Below are 27494 nucleotides of genomic sequence, written 5' to 3' on the forward strand. Positions count from 1 at the left end.
TTAATCAATCTCCTAAGTGCTAAATATGTTGATATTACATTACACTCACGCCATTCTCTTGGGTAACCCAATGAGCTGGTTGCGTCACTTCGTGCCAATAGTTGTGAAAAATATCTTTAGCGTATTCTTCCATTATGTTAACATGATATGTGTCAATACAAGACACTTGACATTGTTTTCAAAATGCGTCATACGTATCATACATTTGCAAGTACATTTATTGTATACCTTGAACTAGATGCTGTTTTAATAGGTTCAAACGTATTTCACCCTGACTGAGTTAAAGATAAGTTTTAATTGCGCGGAGACTACAATGAAGTGTATTTTGGGATTTAAATTGAATGTGTGCTTTACTTTTTTCCATTATTCATTTTTAATTTGAACTTTACGAAGCTTTTGTCAGGTGTTTAAGTGTTCATTCTTCTTTTGATACAACGTTTCATTATTTAAAATACAGTCCTTATCTCGGTCATTCTTAAAATGTTTTACAAATGTTTCAAACAATTCTAGTAAATATTGGCAAATTATAATGATTGATCTCAATTAATAAAACATCATATTTCATGAAAATTATATATATAGATTTTTTGGATGCTTCTTAATTTGTCCAAAAAAAAGAGTAAAAAAACTTTTTTGTACCGTTGAGGCAACCAGCAATAATTCTAAAGGCAAATGGGTTTGCGTTTCCCTTAGCTTTTGAAACTGAATAGCTGAAAAGAAAGTTATGGGTAGAATGTATTCCAAAGAAGTTTCTTCTAATAACAATGCACTCGCATTTTTATTGTATTTATTTCAATGCCATTATATAAATGTAAATAGATTGTCTACTCTATTGTCATTTTTTCAAAATGCGTCATAAATAGTTATTGTAAATGTCGGAGCATTTTATTACACGACTTTGCAAATTAGCATATTTTAGGCAGAAGTTCTTTATCACAACTTCTACATGTAATATTGATGTAATTGATTCACACTCAAACCCATTCCACAGAAAGAACGGTACAAAAGCAACATGTCATAGCAATGACAGAGTTTATTGATCGTCTTTAGTTGTTCTTCCTCTGGGAGTTCAAAATTGGGCGGTAAATATGGGCTCCCCATGCAAAAGCTCTCTTCTAAACAAAAGTCACTTAAATGAAGCCATTAGTGTCGATGTAACACCGGACACCTTTTTTCCGCCGCCTAACGTTTGTTTTAATACATCCACCGACGAACGAATAATGGCAAACAAATTGACTGGTAAATATACGGTATCGAGATAATGGTTCTAGATTATGTTACACAATTGCTGGGTTCGTATTTCGATATAATTGTTTCCTTTGTTGTCAACAGTTTAGCAGGATACATTAAAAGCCTTACATCTGGGCTGCAAAAACACTAAAAGGTTCAAATTCACAATTAATGTTTACTTAACTGTCAAAATATTGACTTAAACTTGGTGCATGTATATTATGTTTTGGGTAACTTTAGAAAAACAACACCATCTATAAACCGAATTGATATAAAAACAAAAACAAAAAAAAACACGCTTTTTAGGAAATATTACAATGCACTTTCTTTGGGTTCCAAATACATCGTTGCTCTTTGAAAAATGCAATGGTTTCAGCACATCTTAATCAAAACTAACACTAAATATACTAATTGTATACCTATGAGACATCCTTCAAACGTTTAGTATGCTTTATGATAGGATAGTATAGTTCTTATCGTATTTTTTCAGATGTGTCTGAACGCACTTAGTTTAACATCACTTACACACATTTATTTATTTACTCATACTGACCAAATTTCAAAATCCAAACAAACACGATGCATATAAATTGAGACATTATGTAATATTTGTACTTGATTTCTTTCATTCAATCACTTGATCTCTTCAAGATGTTTTGGTCATTTACTTTTGTCAATGAAATATGACGTATTTCAGTATTTAAGTATTTTTATTGTAAGTATTTGTATTACATTTCTTTTACGCTACAGCTTTCCTTATGAAGAAGTGTTTCATATCCGAACCAACAACATCACAAATATTTGGTTTAAAAACACACTATATAGTACATGTAAACATGTTAATATATAACAAAATAAAATGTTATTGAAGTATTTAAAATGCACCTCATGAACTTTACATTTGTCCAACAAAGTATGACGAAAAGTCATTATATCAAGAAAGTCCAATCATTGCATGTAACAAAGGGTTCTTTTGTAAAATTTACTTCAAAATAACAAGCCAAATCCAAAACTGTTCAGAAAAATATTAATTAATCATAATTTACAACACCTGGAAAATGATAAAATTTGGTAATTCCAGATCTAATCGTTTGATATGTCGTATGTTGTAACAAAGTCATTATTACCGTGTTTTCGTGATCAAGTTTTGTATTATTACGTTTTACTTTCTCCGTCAAAAGAGGCATATATCATAATCAAAGGGCTGCAAGCTCTGTTGTATTTTGTGATCTTTGCATTGTAAACCGCACTGTATATCTGTATGTATTCTACTGTATAAGTTTATTTTTATATACTATAGTTTATCTTACAGGGCACCGAGATGCAGCGACTGCGTTTAGATTTTTTTACTAAAACAGTTTGATACATACGGAATTTTGCATGAGTAGATTTGCATTAAAAAATCATTAATGCTCATTTTTTATGACAGCCCCACTTTATCGTTGCATATCGTCGCTACTTCCTTAAAGACACTTTACCTAGACTGGGATTTGAACGCCAGACCTCTAACACCCTAAACAAGCGCGTAGCCACTGCACCACGGAGATAATATATGAAGAGAGTCTTATTAAAATCAAATAACTCTAAATTTAGAATTTCAATTTCGGGTTTGTAATCCTTATTAATTTCGAGGTATTTTGTTCACGATAAACCTGTTGTTTAACTCTGATTTAAATAATTTAGCGAAAATCTTCTCGGTCATCGACATCGCTAAAAATAGCATTTACATTGTTAAAATGATATTCATCCGCGTAATTTGTGATTGTGCGTTTATTGACAATTCTATAAACCAACGCTACTTTTAAACTTTGAATGCGTTGTAATATGTTGGATACTTGTAACAAAATAAAAAAATATTTCTTTCTTTTACATCGCTGGTTTTAAGGTGACAACGGAGTCAATTATCACTGAAAATACCTAAAATGAGATTTTTTGCTTAGTATATTTATCAACCTTTTCTGAACACATTCGTGATTTAATTTTGGAAGCAGTTAGTCCAAAAAATGTGTTTTAAAACGTTTTAAAACGGTACCTGTACTATTTTTATCTGCTATCGCGTAACCTGTCAATTATCGATAACGCCCCGCCCCCTGTTGAGGCATCAATGAGGGAAATCGGTAGTTCCATATATGCGTGAATTACCGGTCCATACTGGTCCATACTACTCGTAATTCATGTATCGTACAAATACCGTACATCTTTTATGAATATCGTCTACCTTTTATTTAGCCTTTTTTATAAAATAAGAAATTGTCGGCCAATGTACGTAACATAATGTATGAAACATAAATAATTAAGCATAGCGGCAAATCGCACGACCACGGGGTTGATTAAAAATATAGTTGCTAAAATATCCATAATGTGTGAAAATAATGTGTCTGTCCCGTTAATCTGATAGATATTACATTGAGTTTATGGACTTTTGTACGGATTCAAGGGCTTGCTTTACATTCAACCTCGTTTTCTAACAATGTCAAGTAAAACAACAACAAAAACAGACAACATTTTTTATGTGAACGCCTATATGACTTGTGGTAAGGTCTCCCTGACAAATTTCTAAACCATTTTAGGTTGTCTAAGGATAATTATTTCTCTATGAATCAATAAAAAAAGATAATAAAATAAATTATCAGTGAATGCTTTGAATAAATTGTTCGCTAGTAAATCGAACACAGTACTAATAAACCTGGGAGAAAGTTTGGAATTTATTGTATATCCCAGAAGAAACTGGATCTCTATGCCGTGCATAGATGATTTTCATGATAATTGAAGTCAAGAAGGTCAGATCATAATGATCGAGTGATACCTTTTATTTCTATTAAAATATGTGAAGCATTTTTATCAATTTGGAGGAAAAAATATATAAAATCCCGTTCTTATTTGTACATCTACCATGGACTTTAAAATACTGTCAGAAGCTCAGTTTTTTTGTTATTTTAATTTATATTTTAACGGAATTTCATACACGAGTACACAGATAAAGTGACACTGGTATAATATAATAATAATGCTGATGATAATAATAATAAACTTCAAATGTGAAACAATTAAATACCCCGCTAGCGGTGCACAAATACGTCCCATTTCCCCCCACCGAGTGCCGCAAATTTTACCGAAAGTCACGTGACATGTGCAACCGATACCAGACTAACGGTAAATCACGTTAAGATGTGAAGAAATTTCTGTTATAAACTGATATTAATCAGCAACTTTTTAATTGGTCAGATGTCACTGGGTCATAAAATGTTGTTAGTGTATGTAACCGCAACTTGTGACCCTCTCTGGTGCGATATTTGTGTATTATGTAATTATTTAGCGTGAAACGTAGGGGTCCGAGAGAGAACAGCCAATTTATGACACTTCGTTTGATGCGGATCGGACTAACTTTGAATCGGCATAACTTTTTTAATAATCAAGCAATTAACATGCGGTTTAAAGCACATGAAAGGGAATTCATTTACGGAGGGAACCGTGTCAGGGATTTTTGTTTGCTCAATCAGCGACTTAATTATCTTAAATTACGTAATATGTATGGTGAAAAAAGTCGCATAAAATGTTTGACGTTACGTAATATTTTTTTGAGAAAAGATAGACAAAATTTGAGACACGGTTCCCCAGATATTATAAGTATGTTTATTTTCCAAACGTTTGATGACAAAAAAATAAAAAAATGACTTTGATATGACGATTTAAAATTTTAGGATTTTTATTAAAAATCAATCATTTACAAAGACATTTTTTTCAAATATGTTATTTTTTATGATGATAAACGACATTTAATGCACAAAGATTAAATAAATAACAATTATTACTAAAATAAGTTGGTTTAAATGACATTTATGTGATTACCACGGAAAGTGTCTGTTGTCACCTTAAGCTGTTTTGAGGACTACTTGTTGTTAGGTTTGTCGTGAAATTTTTTGCCAGAGATTTAATGTCAGCATTTATTTCCTGATCTGCTGAATAAACTAAACATACACTTTTTATGTAATAAAAGATGAGTTGTTGTTTGATGCTGGTGTGCTTTATTTCATTTCAGAAATGCCACGACTCTAAGTTTGGTAAACTAGAAATGGAAAGCAAGTATAGGCGGACATTTGCACGGACACAACCATCGACTTCAAAAGTGTCTAAATCGATCATGTCTATATTGCAATACTACGAATGGAAACGGTAAAATATCCTACCATACTTATTTGTAAATAAGGCTTTAGTCATGTGGTGTCCTTGTAATTTCCTGTACTTCAGTAGAATTTATAATATATTTATCAAATAGTAGTTAACAAAGAAATACTTGCTAGAGTATTCCTTCATATCAGACTGGTGTTTCCGTTAGTTTTACCCATGCCGGAAATTTCATCTGGCATGGGGGTGCAAGATGAGTCGCATGATATACATTGGCGTAATTTAAGCGCAGCGTTAAAGTTTGTGTATTTAAGAATGAAGCTGCGTAATTTCTCTTTTCTAAGTGAAGTTGTAATTTCATACGCTGTTGTAAGAAAATGGTTACAGGGATAATAATTTTTAATTTCGATTTAGAACCTCTCATGAAGATACATGTAAGTGATTACGTAAGTAAATAGATGTTTTATACATAGAGAGAGATAAATGCATTAAATATATTTTCTACTTGAATACTTGACAAAAATGTGTAAGGATGTTAGTGTCTAAATCATGTCAATTCTATTATTTCGAGTACACAACATTTAGAAAATTATGACTACAATAGTATAAATACTTAAATATGAAGATATATCCTTATCATTACATCTAGCAATGTCTAAAATCTGATATATGACGATGTATGACACCTTTCCATTTAATTTAGATTATTTATTTCTAAAAGAGGAAGTTACATTGTACTTGCGTGTTAGATATACTGAGCAATTTGCTCTAAGAAATAAACTTAACACGAAAGAGACATTCCTCCTAAGCAATAAATACACACAATACCTTTTTTTTTAATTTTCATACGAAGAAATGAAAGAATCATAGCATGCTACTTAAATATTTTAATGATATTGGTTCATGAACTCCATCACTTGATAGATAACGGAGACATTGTAATAACTTCTAACAAGAGATTGTCATGTCTTGCTGGGAAGTTGTCGCAAGAAACTGTTAGTATCAGACATTTAATTATACCCTTTACCTTCCAACCATGATACCTATTGTTTTCTATGTTTTGTACGCCCTCAGAAGATGTACTGTAGCCCTCTGATGATGTACTGTTGCCCTTTGATGATGTACTCGGTTTACTGTCGTACTTTTCAGGTTCACACTAGTTGTTGGTGCGTCATCTATATGGAATGAAACAGCTGAAAGCTTGAAAGACTTGTCCACGAAAAACAATATTTACGTGAACAAAGTGGCATACTACAAAGAGCCTTATTCGTTCAACCTCGAAATGTACTATCTGGTTGAATCGACTCATAAAGATACTAGAAGTAAGAACATTTAGTTGTTTGGTTTATATCTTCATTCTGGAATAATGAATCTGTGTAATCATTTTATATTTTTCTTCTTTTTGTTCATTTATATAAGAATTAGAATTTGTTTTAGAAAATGAAAGCACGATCATGTAGAAACTCCTTTATGGCATGAGACATTTTTTTCAAACGGCGCTGAATTGTTTTGTCAACAAACTACAAAAATGACATTCATCGATGTTATGTTGATTTTATCGCTCTGAACTCTTTATTTGCTAAATCAATGATTCTATTGATGCAGTTTTGGTAAACTTATTTTTGATTTTTAGATCTTATTAGGACATACAGGCGAATTGAAATGATATATTTTCTAGGGACGAAAATATATCAGATATGATAAAAAATAATGTTTGAAGTAATATTTAGCGTTTTGCAATCTTGCCAATAATATATATTAATATTTTAAAATGGATATATGTGATATTTAACTTTCTATATCTATAAATTTGAGTTCATTCAGGTTACATGATTTGAAAGATATATTTTATGTTTCAGTCTACGTTTTTCTCGGCGACATCCATGCTCTAATTGACTTCAGCAGACTTTTGAAGGCCATGTTACACGATTCAATTTCCGAATATGTTGTCATTGCCGTAGATGAACGATTCTATAAAGACGACCCCGCGGAATATCTTATTAAAAGTAAGGTACAGATTTTATTGGTTTATTTTTCTGTGAACTTAATTATATAAACCATTCATCTTTTATTGAAGATATAACATTATGCCCATCTTTAGGTAAAATACTATTATTGCAGAAATGTATTGAAATCAAAAATAATTCTTATTGAATATGCCTTATTTGATTGAGAAAATGTATAAAAGATATTAAGGAAACTGCTTCCCCTATCTTACTCTTTTACTGATCATATTGATTGGTCCTTTTTTGAATACAAACTGCCAGGTTCTTTGTTAATGTTGCTATGTATTCATTATTTGTACAATTTTAAACGTAATATATCATCTCTAAGTGTGCAAAACGATGTATTTTTTACATTTAAACAGTGGATGAATAGAAATTATCAGTATTTTCAATACCGAATTTAAGCATGATGTTTCTTTTAAGCATTTAATTGATAAGAAATATTTTATAGATAAAAAATATTTAACATGCATGTACGCTTTTAATTCAGAAAGATGTCATATGGTCAATAAGGTCATTTGATTTTTTCTTTATCTTTTTGTATGTTATTATTGAATGATGCCATTACTGATATTTTCTGTTCACGTTTTATCTAGAGCCGTTTGAGAACGAAACTGCATTGACTATAAAGAATATTCAATCGTTCGAAACAGTTTTATTATTGGTTCCACGACCACCAGAAAACAACAAAACTGAAGAGTTCTTTCAGCAAGTTAGGGAAAGGAACACCGAGCCACCAATTTCCTCCAATCTTCGACCTATTTACAATGGAATTCCTGTAAGTCCAATTTTTTTTATTCATCATTTTGTTTAATATCTCTTTTAATATATTTATGCTGTACTTTATTGATTGTTTCAAAATTCTTAAGATGTTCAACCAAATCAAAGTAATAATCATCATCATCAATACCATCTAATCATTGTCATCACTGCTTCTTTCCTTACCATCGTCAATGTCTCCTTAACCACCTCCAACACTACAATCATCTTCAACATTATTATTTAAGTAATTATCATCATCGTCATCACTGCTACTTCCATTACCATCATCATTGTCACTCTCACTACCTCCAAAAAAACAAACAAAAAAAAACAATCATCTTCAATGTCATAATTTATTTTTATTATCTCAAATAACAGTGTTTTTTAACATCTTCATGGTGTTCATAGTAACCAATTACAAAACACTGTGTTATTAAAACTGTCTAGGTAATTAATAAAACTTAAATGTTATTGCCGCTCCCGAGAAAAATCAAGTTTTTTTTGTCGTATTTACATCAGCTTACCTGTTTAAATTAACGAAATACGGACGGATAAAAAATACGATTTATTAACATAAGTCTGCTTTCATAGAAAGAATTATTTAATCCAGCCGACAAAAGAAGAAGAAAACATAATTAGTTAGTCTTAACTTTAAAATGTTTTAATAACACAAACACCAGCAGTTCTTTCAAGAAATATAACATCAAATTGTTTTGTGACAATATATTTTTATACCAAAACAAAATTGGCAAAATTTCCTGGAACTTGTTTCACGTTTTCTGAAAGACATTTTTTTAACTTAAGTATACATTTATCGTTCTAAATTTGTTTAATGATTATAAGTAATAAGAAAATTTAAATTAAGAAATGTTGGAAATAAAAAATGACTCATTTTGATTGATAGAGAAATCAGTCTGTTTAAGACATATTTCCAAGCCATACATTCCAAGCAATGTCCGAGTTCCTTGCTGTTATATACCATATTTATTTATGTAAATATGTCACTTTTGGAATTATTTTTTTTATATGTTGCATTCGTTATATATTTATGCAGGTGTTGGTGCCAGTTTATGCGGCTTACTTGTATGACGCAGTATATACGTATGCACGCGCTCTAGAGGAAGTTCTGAAGGAAGGCGGAAAGCCAAACAACGGAACAGCAATTATAGACAAAATACGTGATCGATCCTTCAAAAGTAAGAACATTTAACAGTTAAAGATTCTAAATGAATATTTGTTTATATAGCTTTATCATTGAATATACATTTTTGCCTTCAACTCGTTTAGTCAATTTAGTAAGAAACCTACGTCTATTCAATATCTGCTTTAGTGACACTTTTATTATAAAATGTCATGACGTCATCAACCCTATTTACTGTAAATGGGTAACGTCTTTTCAAAATGGCACGTCAATATTTACTTTTTCTTTGCTGTTCCCTTGCAAATTGATAATTATTCTATTCAAATAATCGTATCTGCGATGTCAAATATCGTGATCAACAAAAATGTTATGATAATATTTGATTGTTTTCATTTAATTACATCACATGTAGTTTTGTCAAAAGGAAACTGTTCCCAATATAAGACATTGATTAATCACAAACCCCAGGTCGCTTTTGGTGCATTAACAAAATCTTTTGACGAGACGTTGTTTGAATTTTGACAACATAGTGTAAAGATGCGCTAAATTGTAGCGTTACATTACAGATGCGTCAATAAAAAATGATTCTTTTACACTTTAAGCGGTCTTTATTTTGGGTATGTGATAAATTGAATATTATAATCGCGTAGGTTCATTACAGAATTTATTAAACTCGTTGGATAAAAAAATGTCACGCTCGACATATTCAGTATTGACTCAACACTCATTCGATATTCTTTATCTTTGAAATACAAAATAATGAATGCTTTTTCTTTCAGGTATTCTAGGCTATGACGTTTACGTTGATATATACGGTGACGCGGAAGGTAATTATACGTTATTAACATTTGACGTACATCGAGATGAAGGAGGGGTTGAGCTTGTTCCGGCGGGAAATTTCAGCATGACTAGAAACGGTACAGGAATTCCGGTAAGAACATTTGATACATCATCAAGAAAATGTTACGAATAATCAAGACTTTTGATAAAAAATAAAATTAATCGTTGTGGATTAACAGTTAAAAGTAATTGTTATGGCGTACAAAATATGACATAACAAGACTTGAAATATTTGATTGAATATTTAATTGAGTTTCTTTGTAAAGTTTTCTATTAATGTAAACACGTATGTTTTGTGATCTTGAATAATAATGGATGTTTGAAATAATGATATTTTCGAATAAACATGTTCTATTTCTATTTTAATTAATTGGCACTTAAAATCATCACTTTTTAAAAACTCGAAAATCATCGAAATATTGTATTCAAACGTACAAAATGGTTGAAGTGAAAAGTCGACAATATTATATCATTTTGATAGTCAAATATTGACAATATCCTACAGATGAAATTATGAAATCGCCTTTAAGAAGATTGAATATTGATATAGCCGGTGTCAGTGGGCAGAAATATGTTGCTTTTAACATAACATCTCTTGTACAATAAATAAGTCAGTCAAACAATGGTCACTTTCTGCTTCCAGCATCTCTAATGTATATCTATTTTGTCGTAAAATTGCAAACGATATTATAGTGGATAAAGAATTTTAGAATTATGCTGGACTATCATCAATCTCGTTACAGTCTCTACACCTGTTCAAAAATATTAAATGGAAGAACGGGAAGCCACCGCCTGACCGACCGGCTTGTGGATTTCATGGAGAAAAGTGCATACAAGAGTTTGGTAAGAACAACAAAATATTAACGTCGTCTTTTAATTCCAATATTGAAACTTTTTGTGTTTTCACTTTTATTCAAATGATTTCAAATAAAAATTCATTGCGTATGTCACAAAACATATTAAGTACTTTCAGGTATCTTCCTTAGTTGATATTTGACAAGATACTTCCAAAATTAACAAGTGACATAAAGTAGAAAGGTTCATATTTTGTATTTTGTTTCCCGACGAAATATATGGTACGGATGAGAACTTAAATATACTGATAATTTCAGACGAATGATATAATGACATATTTTCTTTTTTCTTTAGAATGGCGAATCCTCGCAGTATGTATTGTTGTTGCGGTCATTTGTCTCATTGCAGGTGGTTTCTTTCTTCGGTAAGACAGGTTTGGGTTTTGTCACATATTTGACTGTCAAACTATTTTATCAAATCTATTTCGATACTTTGGTCACAGTTCATCAACTCAAATTTTGACAAAAGCAATTTATTACCAGATCGTAACTCGGTGTTGGTTATATAATGTTTTTCGTTGAGGTGTCGTTCGTTAACTGTAGCACATTAAGTAAATATTGTTGATTATTGTTTAAGCCTATGCTATTGCTTATTTGTGCTTTTATTTATTTAAAATTTTGTAAATATATTTCTATCCGTCAATATGAAGTTGGAGTAACCATTTTATTTTATGCTTACCAGTAAGATCGTTTGATAAAATGTATAACACTCACGTTGATAAAGTGGTATACCGTTGGTGTTTGGTAACACAAAATAAATTTGAAGTGAATGGGCATTTTTGGAGAAATAACACGATAATTTGTCCTATCCCTTAAAAGAAATATACACTGTCTGTTCTGACTTTTATCTAAAGGCAAATCTTTATAAATTACCCATTATTTTTGACGTTTTAAGTCTCCGGGTTATGTAAAAGTCACTTAAACTTATAGAAAGAACTCATTATTTCCAAAGTTTCCGATGGATTTATTTCAGACATTATCTGTACGAACAGAAACTGGCTAGATTATTGTGGAAAGTGGATTTTAAAGACATTGTTTTGGTCGATTCTGTAGATGACATTATACCGCCGACAAGGAAAAAGGTAACATGTCTGTTTTGATTTAAAATTAAAAATGTTGCCAGTGCTACGGGGCGTGGACTGAGGCTTGCAATAACTACTCACGTCTATGAGCAAGCTAAATCAAACCGAGTCTGCAACATATTCAATTATGACGTTTTGAGTTTCTTTAAGGATTCTGTTTTTCTCTATTTTGAAGTATTTTCTTAATTAATATAGCGATTTAAATTTCCAGTTACAAATGTCAGTTTAATTTTTCAATAAATAGGTAAGTTTTTAATTGCCCAAATCTTTTCCATAACCATGTAGTTGTTTTTGTTTGTCTATAAACATATCAGTAAAACTATAACTTCTATTTTTTCTTACAAAGTTTCCTTTTATTCAGACAAATTCTATTGTGATAATTATATAAATTTCTAAAATAAGTCTCAGAAAAGAACATTTATCAAGTCTCATTGAAATAAACTTAATAAAAAAGAGTGGAATTTAATGTTAAAAATAACTCTTAAGTAATAATTATTACTTTTGTTTAAACCAATTTATGACAACGAAAAATCATTAATGTGTCGAAGAAATTATTATTTAATCAATCAATTGTTTTGTGTTGTTCTTGTTGTATTGTAACTTAATTTAATATTTTGTCATCATGTTTCTTTCAGAGAAAACGGTCCAAAAATCAACCGTTCAAATTCATATTTTCCTACGAAAGTGAATCGGAGCGTTCCATTCTATTAGAGGAAAGTAAGCGCGAGCGTTCCACGTGCAGTGACACAAATAAACGTAATCTGATTGGCTCGTTCAAAGGTACGATTGTAGCTGTGAAGCATATTATTAGAAAGAGCGTAGAAATTGACAGAGATATGAGAAAACACCTTCAACTGAGAAAAGAACTAAACCATGACAACATTGCGAGATTTCTTGGGGCTTGTGTTGACGTGCCGCATATATACATTCTAACACAGTACTGTCAAAGGGGAAGTCTTCATGTATGTTAATTTTATCATTAAAAAAACCTTGAAAACATCAAGTTATTGAAAAATATATTATCGTCGGGAATTTAACACTTATCCACAAGAAGGCAACTTCATCTATATGAGAGCGACCAGTTGAAATCATGATCATGGTCTGCAATGTTCCTTACCCAGTCAGAAGTACTTAATTCAAAATTTCCCTTATAGTGATGAATTGTTTTGTCCAGAGTAACAAACATGACCGTTCATTTGTGATAATTAACATGAAATGGGTTTCTTTCGCGTAATTATGCCATTTATTTCGCAATTTAATGGCTTTATTAGCGTTATTCTGTCTTTCCAATATTTTATTTTATCGTTTTATCTAACTTGATTCTATAAGACTTTCATACCAGAACATATTACCCTTTTCATAAAAATAGGACATCTTGAACTCGTTATAATATGAAAAAAGTCAACACGTCTTTAATTTACTTAAGTTAGTGTCAAGAAGATACTTCATACCATTCTACCATACACATATATAGTATATTTTATGCTTACAGGATATATTACAAAATGAAGACTTTAGTCTTGACGACATGTTTATTTCTTCACTTGTATCGGACCTTTTAAAGGTTAGTTAGTCTTCTTTTTATACTTCTACTACCTTAAATATTACGGTGCGTCCGTGGCCGAGTGGTTAAGGTCGTTGACTTCAAACCACTTGCCCCTCACCGCTGTGGGTTCGAATCCCGACAGGGACTTTGGATTCTTTCATGTGAGGAAGCTATCCAGCTAGCTTATGAAAAATGCACGAAGGGGCATCTGAGGTCTTCCTCCACCAGTAATGCTGGAATGTTGCCAAATGGCCTATACTGTGTCGGTGTGGCGTAAAACCCAATCAAACAAACAAACATAAATTTTACAATCACATTAGACTGTTTCGTCTTTGTCGAAACATTATAATGATATTTGTATTAACAAAATCACAATGTTACCTTTATTAAAACTGGTAATTATGCAGATCTAATTTTGTTTTGAATAGAAGCCAGTCTGCATTACTTTCATATGTTTTATTATTTTAAAACTATAATTTTTTATGTTTTTATATATTTATTCTTCATTACAATAAATACCCGCATTGAAATAATACAAAAGTATTAAGAAAACTATTCTGAAAAATTATTTTAATTTATTGTAAGTACAAACATATTTTACCAGATAAAATCACAAGAACAAATTCTGATTGATTGAGTAACAAAATGATCATAACCTTATTGCATTTACTATATTTCATTCTTGAATCTTTTTTCAATGATAATTTTGTCTTTTATATCGGATGACATATTTCTTAGAAAACCGGTATGCTATTTTTCTAGTCAAGTGAATTAAACGGAACTCTATGTAAAACGATATTTTGCCGCACTTAAAATAGCAAAAGCGTCTTTTGAGATCTTGGAATAATTTGATAATAACATAAGAGAGCGGTGTAATGGGGTCTCAATTAAATATTATTGGAACGGGCAATTAGATTTCTAAGAGTCTGTTTTATATTGGAAGAACAATTTTGTCACACATGAATTACCGTTATTGTCTGAAATAATCGAATATATCACCATTCAGTAAGGTTTTTTAAACTGGTAAACACCCAATGTTTTTCGTAAAGAAAAGTGACAGAGTTAATAGAATCTTCGTATTTACTACTTCGAGTACATTTGACTATTCATTTCGTATGTACGAAACCATTATACCCAATATTTCTGGACTTTCACTGAGATCTACAACAATTCGGATAAACAGAAATGCTGTTGTTAAAAAAAAAACTTTATTATATTTTCCAAAATGCAACTCATTTGCTACTTACCCGCACCATATTTTGCTTCTGTTCCTTTTTGGCAATAAGTACAAGTATACTGATTTATCATTTTTGTATGGAAGTAAACGTAATACTTTGTTTACATTTTCCAACCTTTATAACGATTAATTTCACATTCATTTCTACTTTTATCAGGTGATAAACATTCAACATGCTCTAGAATCAATATATAAATGTTATAAAACTCATATGTGCCCTTTTGTAAAGGAAACAAAATCGATAAATGTAATCGTGAAACTTCTTTCGGGATGACTTACTAGTATCATTCTTTTAGGTTTAATTTAAAAATATTAAGTGAATAACATAACGCTAAAAAGAGTACAATTATACAAAAAAGTGAATTTAATCACGCGTGTTAAGGTTTTTTGTTACTTCTAACAGACACTTTAATAATTTTCTTCCAGAGTTGACCTGTTTTAACCATTAAAGATAACATTAAGCATGTGAAATTGATATCAATAATTAGTTTTTGCTCTGCAGGCGATGAGTTTTATTCATGATAGCGAAATTGGTAGCCATGGCAACCTCAAGTCAAGTAACTGTGTAATAGACGCTCGTTGGGTGTTAATGGTCTCGGACTTCGGACTTCATAAACTGGATAATGAGCGATCGGACAGCATCACAGATCGGGATAAATACTATGATAGTAAGATACTGTTGCATGCTTTAAACTAAAAATATCAAACATAAAAATATCGCCGTTTGAACACTTCTGTGTTGATGCTACGCAACGTAAAAACCCAACAAAAAAGTCAGATAAAAACTAAATCAAAAGTTTTAGCTTATACTTATATTATCTATTTTTTAATTGTCTTTGTAATATTCTCTATTCTTTTCAAGAGGACGTTGCCTTGGTTACAATAAAATCCTTCTCATCTAAGTAAAATATTTTAACCTAAGTTAAAAAAAGAAACAGCATTCCAATTGGATGTAAATAACATATGGATTTTTAACACAATATTTGGACCGTGTAACCACAAATGGTTATTGTAATGCTAGATTACTAAAAGTGCTGTAAACTTCTTTAAATATAATAACTTTATTCTTTCATTGAAATATTCATGTGCGTCTATTGTCACATTCTATTTGACACAATGATTTGAAATAGGCATTTATTGTCTTTTCTTGTGATAAACGTTGCAATAAATTAAACATTGAGACCATTTGCCTTCTTATGAAACAACTGAATATTTAGGCTAAGATTCTTATACCATTTTGAAGTTTTGAGTTTTTTATTGTCCTTTATTTAGGATTACTATGGAAAGCTCCCGAACTATTGCGAAGCAGTGTTAGGGAAGTGTGTGGTACACAAAAAGGCGATGTGTACGCTTTTGCTATAATATTATACGAAATGATGGGACGAAACGGACCGTGGGGAGAAACACAGTATTCAAGTCGAGGTAAAACTATTGTTATTCAGAATTTAAAACCTAATTTTGATAATATTAGCATCTTATATCGACGGTTAGATATACTTTATGTCTGCTATATACTCGTTTTTGCTATTAGAAATTACAACATACGATTCAATAATGCAATAGGAATAAATGAGGTTATACTTGTCGAATTAAAGACTACACGCCTGAAATATACAGGATATTTGCAATAAATACCGAACGAATATTTTTTCACACCGTATGAGAAAATGCGAAAAGAAACACGGCACATTTTGGCTCAGTTTTATTACATCATATTTTTTTACTGTTGAATACAAAATTTCTATTTAAAGCACAAATTCAGCTACCATATTGTTTCTGTTTTAGAATAATTGTAGCAGGTGCTTTGTATATTTCGCGGTTGATAAACTACTGTGTAAATCAACTTTTACAACCTTGATGCGCAACCCTAAAAGAAACAGAAATAAATTTTCATTAGTTATCCTACGGTCTAACCTGCTGACAGGAATAGTTTACGAGAATGAAATAAAACATGCATACCTAAAGATACAGTCATATGTGATTATCCTTGCTCGGTAGGAGAGGTTAACCACCAGTTGGCTAAACAGATGTGAAATGATATCAAAACAAAGTGTACAAATGACTTATACCATGTATCGTGTATAAACACCCTGTGTTATTATTTCATTTTCAACCCGGTGTTAAATGGTAGAAGAAAGCATCCTAACCAAAGACACCTGGTTATTTTTAGCCCAATCAAACCAAATTTGCAACATGTTCACTTTTACGTATTAATTGAATATAGAGGTGTTCATTTTGCCCCTACATCTTAGAATGTAAACCCCATGTTTTGTTTCCTTTACAAGATATAGTTTAATATGAGACATTATTTGTTTTAGGTGGTATAGTGTTTAAGATGACTTTTATTTTATTTGGAATCATGGGCTCAAGCCCTAATTTGTCCACGATGATGCCAGTATTGATTAGTTTTAGGAAGCAATGATATGTCTGCTCACATTGGTGCTTATGATGTAATCACAAGTGACATGCTGCTTAAATAGACAATCATGCTAAAGATATAATCAAAATGATAGCTATCGCGAGCTATTTAACTGTTGCAAAATAAATGTTTGATTTCTCTTTTGCATTCTGCCATAAGTAAAGAAGGCATAAAATAAGAAATAAAAGCAATAAAGTGCAAATAAAAAAAACTGAACAGTTTGAGAAAACATTTATTTGACCAATACATTGTAGTTTTATAATGGTGGAATCAGTCAATTTTTGTAATGATTTGTTTATTACAGAGATTATAGACATTATAAAGCAAGGAGATAAGGACTTACGACCGGATCTGACGAGAGTTAAATGCGAAACGTTTGTGAAAGATTGTATTGAGGAATGCTGGCGCGAAGAGCCCGAGCACCGACCAGATTTTAAAACAATTCGCTTCCGGTTGAAACATATGCTTCAGGGAATGTAATTACGGCCTTAATTATTGGATGACCTTTGTTTTTTCAAAGATCTGTATATTATAATCACACAGAGAAATAAGTTTTAGTTTTGATGTATTCTTAAATTGAGACATCCTAGTTTAAAAGACGCTGTCAATATATGTGTTTGAAATGGTGGAACAATATATTTGAAGAAAAAAATATAATTATAATAACTACATTGTCGTTTATACTATTTAATCTGTATTATATAGTGATTATTTTTGTAATCTTAATTTAATATATAATTATTATTACCTATACCATTATCATGATCAGTTTCATCATTCATTGTTATGAATATTATTATAATCATTATTAATCATCACCGTCGTTAGTTTTATTGCTAATATCATCATCATTTCCACTCCACCACCATCATCACCGTCATCATTGTAAATATTTTCATCATCATCATCAACATCACCACCATCATCATCATGAACGTCATTATTAATATTATAATTATTACCATTATAAGGATTGTTATTATAGTTATCAGCAGCATCATCATACTTATCAGCAACAACAGCAGCAGCATCATTATACTCTACAGCAGCAGCAGGATCGTTTGTTATTAAAACTTTATTTTTACAGTAAATCAAATATATTTGACAACATGCTGGACATGATGGAGAAGTATGCAACCAATCTCGAGAATTTGGTAGCTGAGAGGACAGAATTGCTATCTGAAGAGAAGAAAATGACAGAAAATCTCTTGCTTCGAATGTTACCGGTGTAAGTTTAGTAATGGATAAAAAACCTCTAATTTGTATAATGACACTTAAGAGTGAAAGAACCCGAACAATCGAACAATAACTAAAAACCGAAATACAAAAAAAAATGTACAAATGTTCAATACAGTCAGTTTTTCTTAGTTTTGAATACTTCCTTGATATTCGATCAATCTGAATTCAAGAAAGTGGCGTGACAAATGTGTTCCTACCTTAAGATCATATTTGTTTTATATTTCAAAGTGAAATATACTATTTAATGTGTTAAAACGTTTCTTGTTTTTTTAGATATAATGTGTGGTTATTTTGTAACATTGTGGTTGTAAATATATTATCAAATATTATTGATTATCCGATTAATTGTATAAATTATACCGGGTAATTCATAAATTATTAAGGAACCTGTTTCATAAAATTTGTTTTCTTAAGGTGAACAATGAATTTTTACGGAAGGTAGATGAGATTGTCCTGTATAAATGACATTTTCTAAATTTGTGCAAACAAAACTTTTTCTAAGTTTTATTGCAGTAATCATATCTAATATGTCTTAAAAACAACTTGTATTTCCTCAAAAAACTTTTCAGGCAGATTTGAAAGGCAGGTTGTCATAATTTTTCAATTTCCCTTACCACTCTTATATTAATTTTGTAAATTGACTTGTTCATCTTTCAATCCTGACAAACACTTTCATCATCCTAGGGGAAATACAGAAATGTATTTTGACCTAATGGCAAACAGAACATATGTTGTCTGGGATTGTTTCATTTGTAAATTCAATGCCGCCTGCAGATTAATCGTTAAATATATGTATTATTTATGTTAAACAGGTATGTTGCAGACAGATTAAAGAGAGGGGAGCCAGTTGTTCCGGAATTGTATGACTGTGTGTCTATCTATTTTTCTGATATTGTAGGCTTCACTGCCTTATCTGCTGAAAGCACGCCAATGGAGGTACTGCTAATGAAGCTTAGCATTCTTCATTTGTATTATAGATGTAACTAATAACCATTTTGACCGTTACCTATTTCCGTTTCCCTTTTGTCCATTACCATATTGTCCTTTACCTTATGTCCGTAACCTAATACTGTTCATTATCTTATTGTACGTTACCCTATTTCCCAGTACACTACTGTCCATTACCTCATATGTTACCTTGTTGCCCATAACCCTATTGTCCGTTACCTGATTGTCAGTAACCCTTTGCCCATAACCCTGTTGCCTATTTTCCGTTTACTGTTTTATCTTTCTCCCTATTGTTTATTACCCTATTTCCCATTACCTTATTTCCCGTTTACCTATTGCTCAATACTGTTGTTGTCAGTAACCTTCTTGCTCATTACCCTATGACTTTGTTCTATTGCATATTACCCTATTGCATGTTTACCTTTAGTCCGCGACCCTAGTGCACATCTTTTATGCCCGTTACCCTTTTGCCCATTACCATTTAACCCGTTAGCTATTGCCCGTTACCCTATTACCCATAATAATATTGCCAGTACCCTTACCGTGATTAACTGATTAATTTATATCACGAACTTTTCCTGCTTTGAATTGCGTTTTGCATATTGTAAACATTAGCCTACTCAATTTGTTAAATGGACTTAGAATTTCTCATTAGTTAGTTCAATTAATTTCAATATCAAAAAATGCAAACAGAGTCTATAATAATGGCAAGTCAATATCAAAACTCGTATGTATCTTTGAGTAATCGAACTGTATATGTTACCGTATCGTAGATGTAATAATGTCTTTAGACATTTAAATTTTACTTTATAAATTGGTTGTATAATTAATGGGAAAATTTCCATGTTTGTATTGAATTGTACATTGTCATTTTGATAAAGTAAACTTTACATTAGCAATTAACAACTAAATAATATTTAAATCAATAACATTATTTACTGTAAATTACTTTTTATGTATTACCTTTAGAAACAAATGTAGAGGCTATAAGTAACAAATATTTTAACTATTGAATCATTCTTTATCATTCAAAGGTTGTATGTATGCTGAACGAACTTTACACATGTTTTGACGCCATCGTGGAAAACTATGACGTGTACAAAATAGAAACAATCGGTGACGCATACTTTGTCGTAAGCGGACTACCATTACGTAATGGAAATCTTCACGCCGGTGAGATTGCTTCAATGTCATTACACATGCTTCGAGAAATCATGAACTTTAAAATCAGCCATCGTCCATCAGATACTCTAAAACTCCGTATAGGAATCCATTCAGGTATCGATCTTAACTTTTCTTTGAAAGATATTTCACGTTTCATTCAAACTAGTATTCTACGAATTGCTTGCCGTGTGGATTTGCATCAAGTCGCGGGCAAGAAACTTTACATTCATTGTTTAGGTTGGTCTGTTTCAGGAACGGATTTGAGAGTGTTTCTATAAGCTTTTAAATTCCAATTCAAACGGATTTGTATAACTTACAGAAACCGATTTAACTTGACTAAAGCATAAATATGCGTATGCTTTATAGTAATGTAAAAAGGAGAAACATATATGTATCACATGAGCAAATATACTTCTAAATTGACTATCTTTCTCTTTACGGAAAAAGTTTTATTAATTTATCTATCAATTGAAGCACACTTAGTATAACAACAGCACAATTTGCAATTGTTAGGTATAATAGAAATCATTATACCAAGATAAATATATAGTATATGGTATCAAACTTGTGATGAAGATAGCTATGAAAATGTGCCCTAGATTGATTTACACTTGAAAACCTTATAATTTTCGTAGGCCCATGTGTAGCTGGCGTCGTTGGATTGAAAATGCCGAGGTATACGATATTTGGTGACACTGTCAACACTGCGTCACGAATGGAATCTACCGGTGTCCGTAAGTAAAACACTACCCAAAATAGTACTTAATTATAAAATGCTAATTTAATCATTTGCATTACAATTCATTACGAGTAAGCATTATATATAATATTGCATCTCCTGTAAGAAATCGTTTTATGTAAACAATATGGTGGAATCGAATGAGCATTGTTTATAAGATGGTATTCATTTATTCACCCGCTTTTCCTATTTGTAAGCGTCTATGTTTGTTAAAGACATATTGATTAATGATAAAAACTTAATTTCGCAAAACCACAAGCTAAATAAATGTACAGAGGATAAAGCAAAAGGCACAAAAAATATTTATTTTTATTTGTATTACAGCATTGAAGATACACTGCAGTTCTACAATTACTCAGATACTTCGAGAACTCGGTGGTTATCAACTTACTGAACGAGGATATATAACTGCAAAGGTAAACTGTATTTCAGAAGCCACCATATTTGTTAAATAGTAATTAAAAATAACAAAGTTCAATCTTTCGTTTATTGAATTTCATTCGTTTGCTTGATAACATTTGTTATTGAATTTCATTCGTTTGTTTGATTACATCATTCGTTTGTATGATAACATTTGTTTATTTGATAACATTCGTTTGTTGATGATGATCATTTATTGAATGATGATCTTTTGTATGTTGACTACAATCTGATTTCATACAAAGTATTGAAATTGAAGACAGTTTGATTTATGTATTCCCATTCAGTGTAATGATTATGCAGTGTTCGTGAATCAAGTACGACAAGGGTTCAATTTAGGAAAGTAAATATATTTACTCGATCACGAATCTTATTTTTTTCTTTTAAAAGGGTAAGGGGGAAATGCTGACCTACTTTTTGGAGGGAGAAAACGAATCACATAGGCAACGACGAATATCCCACTCCAAGTTTTCCCGCTCAAATTCTCCAAACGTCGACAGTAGAGACATTTTTGGTCAGCCAACAATTCACCAAAAATACTGGCAAAACGGGTCAATTCCTTCTCCGACAAAAGACTTAGATAATGCGCCATTCCAAAACTGTGATATTGTAAGACATGAATATGAAAACATGAAAAAGCAAAGCTGTGATTCTGATACAAACTTTGATGATATATTTAACGCATATTTTGATGGAAGTTCTGATGAAGGTGCATCAACCTCTCACCATACCAATAAGGCATATAGCGAACAATGTATCCATAAACGACCAAAGCAAGACAAAAACAGATCGACAGCAGATCGACAGCAAAGCGTTAATCTTCCATTATTGTCATGCAACGGTGGTACAAACTATATTCATGATGATAAAAACAATGGAGGATTCAGGAAAAATACTAAACTTGAACTGTCAAGGAATGTGTCATGTCCGACATATAGTATTGTAGAGGAAGACACTGTGTAATATTAGCTTGCTCTCGCCTATATGTGAAAATATGATCAACTAGATCTAACTAATTTATTTTGAATAAATATTGTTAAGTGTGTTCTAATGTATAAAAAACAAATGACCGGTATGTATTTCTTATAAAAGTAGCAGAGGGATTTACATATCAAATATATGCTTGACCAAATATGTTTAAAAGTTGATATGATACCATATCGTCTGAAAATAAATTCTGAAATATCTGAACTGTTACCACACTAAATTTTTTAAATGGACTTGTTTATCTTCCAATCTGGACAAGACCATGCATTATTTTTAGGGGGAATATTCAAAATAAGTACTCATTGAATAGCTATTGCAGCAAAACAATGATCAGACATTAAAGGCACGCCGGGTGATCGTGGGTAAAATATTTTGTCACATGAAGGCAAAAGGTAAGATTGATAATTTCAAATTAATTATAATCATTGCACAATATTTCTTTCCTTGATATTAATACAACAATTTTTGTTACATTAAATAGCTTATTCTGATTTTACCAAATGACAGTCCAATATATTTTTGTTTTGGATGCTGCAGATTAAATATAGCCAATTATTTAATGTTTTAATGCGTGTAACCCCCAATTACCGTTACGAAAGAAGACATTACGACTGTCGCCAAAAAAATGGTAAAGAAATATAATTAAATGTTGATTTTTTTTCTCCACAATAGCTCGTGCATGGCTTGAGAAAATATATTTGACTTACTTTTATCTTTTAATTGGTGAACACGTCAAAACAAATTCATTTCCCTATTGTACTGAAGAAATTAAAAACAACAACAACGTATTGACCATTTATACCACGATTATTTTAAAACAAAACCGAGAAATGTTTTTGCTTTCTTATTTAGTTACTAGTCATTAGTCTGAGTTTTTACGTTAAGCCATTGGGAAGAATACTATAGTTAGACATGTTACAAAATAATTACAAAGATAAGTCTTTTTATAGAAACGGAATTAATGTAATGTCTGTATCTATCAAAAGTAGTATTTTTCTTTTTACTGTATTCTGGACCAAAACACAAACGTTATATATAGTGTTCTATGGTAATAAAGTGAAGGTATGTTTAAATTGATATGAAAAGTCTGGAAGAATGAATGTGTTATATTATAAACACAGTTTAAGATTTACTATGTAATTTGTAAGAAGGGTTTTAATAAAAAGACGACTTCATTTGATTTACAATGAGTATCAGCATTTTGTGAAAAGAAACATTCCTGTGAACTTTCACTTTGTTAAATAAGTATTTATATTTATGTATTTAGATTACATTTTATTTGCATATTGTTTTTACATTATGTTTAACATAATGTCTAGGTATTGTTTAATGATGAATTGTTTTTATGTTAGTCTGTATATTTCTGCTTGAAGTCAAATGCATTCATGATGTATATTTTCATTTCTTAATCGTGGCTTTTTGGTAGAAATATACTTCATACTTTTCAAAAACTTCAAAATTGTTTTCATACTCTTTTGGCCGTAAGTTAACCTCATTTTAACAATGAGTTACACTTTATAGTTCCCAAACATAGTATTAGTGTTTAGCAAACTTTTAACACGTTCAACGCTCGCGTTCAACGAAGCATATTTTGTATTAATTCTTCAAATATTTTTTTTAAATAATATCATTTTATAGCATCAAAGTAAATACAATTGTTCGTTCTGCAGATTTCTGACTGCCTTTACATAGATTGATACCCACTCTTTAATGTACAAAAAAAATTCAAAAAATTTCAGTCTGAAAAAGATCCCTCTTGGGCAATGAAAAATATAAAAAGGTTAAATAGTAAAACTTACAGACGCTATTTAACTGAGTCTGTACTTGAAAGACATTGAATCTCTCATGCCCCTATCACCACCTTAAAAAGTGCTAAAATCAGTTATCCCGAAGAACGAAAACAACAATGAAGTGGTTTTGTTTCATTTTTGTGACGTTGCGCACTATTTGTTTGTCTCTATGAAAGAGATACATTATTTAAATTGTTAATAGAATTATCTTTTTTCATGGAGTTTTAACAACTTTAACAGTTCTGCTTATTCTCTCAGGTAGATGCATAACTAACAGTGTTTTTACAGTGTTTTTACTTTTATTAATTGTCTTGTTATTTAACTGCAATAAAATCGTTAGAACAGTTGCCATTGTCAATTGTTCATTTTACCTCTTCAATCGTTGTATCACTGTTAAGGTCCATACGCAGTTAAATGACCAAAGCAGCTAAAACAATTGGTATAACTTAGCATTTGATCAATTCATAATCAATTGATTATGAAATTTATACCACAATTATTTTCTTTTACTTTTAAATTAATCTAAACTGATCTGAGTACACTGCTGATCAATACTTAATTTTAGAAGGCAATGTTTACATCTTGATATAAAGTGATGTCCAAACCGAAATATGATTCGTCAAAATAAATGTTTATAGTCCTGTTTGAAGCATAAGCTTATTTATTGTAAAATCACTTTTATAAAGGAATACTTCAAACCAGTAGAATTTCACGTTAGATATCATAAATAAATTTGGAAGACAAGACAGAAAATTCCAACACATATATATTGATTACATTCCATTTGTTCTGGATAACAAGTTCAAGAGCACAACATAATTTATCCTTTCATACAAAACACCATTAGTGACATTTAAACTCCGGATATAATTTTCCATTCCGTTGAAGTCGTTGCAATAATACTTTTGACGGACATTGGAGACAATTCAATAAACAAAACAGCCGGAATAATGAATATGGCATGATAATTGTCCTGAATCAAGAGTAGTAATGGTGTTTACACAGTTAACTTCTATTGATAATAACAAAATTTAAAATGAATAGATAAATAATGACCAATTTGAATGACTGTGGTCAATGATTTACGATGATTTTTCCCCAATTATTACTAATAATAACGATATACTAATAATTATTGATTAAGTTAATGGTACTGGTGAGTAGCAAATGGAAAATGATGAGTATCAGTTACTTGTTATGATAAAGACGTATTTAAGGATAAAAATGACGATTGAAGTAATAAATGATAATGCCAAGATTCAATTTCTATATTTTACGTTGGGTATAAATAGTAATTTTATGAATATCATAGCGATAGGCAATAACAGATTTCACAGACAACGCGTATTAGAAATGATAGTTATTAGTATCAATGATTTGTTATTCCAATTAAAATAATGAGTACAAATGCCTTATCGTGAGTGTTCCAGGTTTCATGATTTTTATAAATGCCTAATGGTGAGTATCAAAAACTAAGAATGGGTACAAGTTATTATGCTAATGATTAGTATGAAAGACAATTATGAGTACCAGACAAAATGATGAATGGGTATAATGTCTAATGATGAGTACCAAAGTGAATTAAGAATACCAGTTATCATGACGAATTTAATGAGTAATAGGGAGCATCAAAGTGAATAATAAGTTCCAATTGTCATGAAAAGTATATTAATTACTAATGAGGAGTACCTAAGTTAAAAAAGTACCAGTTATCATGATGAGTACAATGAATAATGGGGAGTGTTAATGTGAATTATGAGTACCAATTTTCATGATGAGTATAATTACCTAACGGTGAGTATCAAAGTAAAAATTTGTACCAAATATCTAAAGAGATATTAATAAAAAATGGTTATTTTTATAACAAAAGTGTCTTATTTCTTCTTTTTCTCAGAGTTGTAAGAGAACGACTACACGTAACACAAGTTTATCACTCAAATGCGCATTTAATGACAGATGGTTTATGAATGAAATATTTTTTGGTCTCATACTTTCGAACTTACCGTACAGTCGCTTTAAAATCCGTTTGAGCAAGAGTGATATAATACAAAATGGGGTTCTCGATAAAAAGGCATGTGTGATTATCCTTATTGCTGTTTCTTTAAACTTTACAAACAAGTTTGCATGAAAAGTACAATGATCAGTTATTTAAAACTCTTTGTTAATGAATCGAACTGATAAATTACTCTTAAATATCAATCATTATCAATGTTTAATCGGATAAGTTTATTCGTACCGATACTTTGCGACAAGGCTATCCTACTAACGAAATAGATTTAAGCATATTGATATTTTCCTTGTTCGTAAGTGCGGTATTTATTTCTTTGGGTTTGGTTGCTTAGCTTTTTCCTTGTCTTTTTAATTACTATTTCAATGACATAACTACAGAGCAAAATAAATGATGATATTACTTTCGTGTGTTCATTAATTTTAGATTATGTTAGTTCACGAGTTCATTATTACACAAAACGGAAAAAATGTAATTTAATATATTGTTAAGATGCTAGGTGTGTGACCAGACATTATCCGTGTCAATGAACCGTCGTACTGAGGACACCGTTGCAACGTTAACATTTTCCATCCGTTAATATGAAATCCACTGTGGATAAACTAAAATCATACTTGTGGTAAACCCGATTTAAAAATATTTATAAACACACCAACAGTAAGTTTTATCATTCGCGAAAGGTTTTTTTGGTATATATAATATAAAACTGTTGTTTCCTGTATTAATAATTAAATAAGGCTTTTGATTGAACATTTTCCCTGAAGTTAAAATACTTATCAGCTTCAAAGAATATTTTAAGAGGCGACTTAATGGGCTCGAATAACTGTCTATCTAGGTATTTGTGACCCCTGCTGTAAAAAATATTTCATTTCATTATTTGATTTATTGTTCAAGAAACTAATCTTATTTCTTTTATAATACAATACATACAGAGAGGTTATACTAACCATACGGTTT

At 30.8% G+C, this 27494-nt stretch overlaps 1 protein-coding gene across 4 annotated transcripts in view; it reads left to right on the forward strand.

Moving 5' to 3' along the window:
* LOC132744365 (guanylate cyclase 32E-like) overlaps nucleotides 1–22983 on the forward strand; it is a 104425-nt gene extending 81442 nt beyond the window's left edge. For 2 of the 4 annotated variants that reach the window (XM_060733052.1, XM_060733054.1), the window contains exons 2-21: nucleotides 5270–5403; nucleotides 6505–6677; nucleotides 7215–7361; nucleotides 7958–8139; nucleotides 9178–9319; nucleotides 10044–10195; nucleotides 10848–10947; nucleotides 11254–11323; nucleotides 11932–12040; nucleotides 12676–13002; nucleotides 13533–13604; nucleotides 15326–15491; nucleotides 16096–16245; nucleotides 17547–17718; nucleotides 18330–18470; nucleotides 19294–19417; nucleotides 20464–20707; nucleotides 21229–21327; nucleotides 21657–21748; nucleotides 22143–22983. In XM_060733052.1, the coding sequence (XP_060589035.1) occupies nucleotides 5270–5403; nucleotides 6505–6677; nucleotides 7215–7361; nucleotides 7958–8139; nucleotides 9178–9319; nucleotides 10044–10195; nucleotides 10848–10947; nucleotides 11254–11323; nucleotides 11932–12040; nucleotides 12676–13002; nucleotides 13533–13604; nucleotides 15326–15491; nucleotides 16096–16245; nucleotides 17547–17718; nucleotides 18330–18470; nucleotides 19294–19417; nucleotides 20464–20707; nucleotides 21229–21327; nucleotides 21657–21748; nucleotides 22143–22715 (3369 nt within the window). In that variant the 3' untranslated portion in view covers nucleotides 22716–22983. The remainder of the gene's footprint in view (nucleotides 1–5269; nucleotides 5404–6504; nucleotides 6678–7214; nucleotides 7362–7957; nucleotides 8140–9177; nucleotides 9320–10043; nucleotides 10196–10847; nucleotides 10948–11253; nucleotides 11324–11931; nucleotides 12041–12675; nucleotides 13003–13532; nucleotides 13605–15325; nucleotides 15492–16095; nucleotides 16246–17546; nucleotides 17719–18329; nucleotides 18471–19293; nucleotides 19418–20463; nucleotides 20708–21228; nucleotides 21328–21656; nucleotides 21749–22142) is intronic. The other 2 variants (XM_060733053.1, XM_060733051.1) reach the window with 2 other exon arrangements.
* The last annotated feature ends 4511 nt before the right edge of the window (nucleotides 22984–27494 follow it).

The sequence above is a fragment of the Ruditapes philippinarum genome, unplaced genomic scaffold (genome assembly GCF_026571515.1).
Source record: "Ruditapes philippinarum isolate M1 unplaced genomic scaffold, ASM2657151v2 ctg600_1_1_1_1, whole genome shotgun sequence".
NCBI classification, from domain to species: Eukaryota; Metazoa; Mollusca; class Bivalvia; order Venerida; family Veneridae; genus Ruditapes; species Ruditapes philippinarum.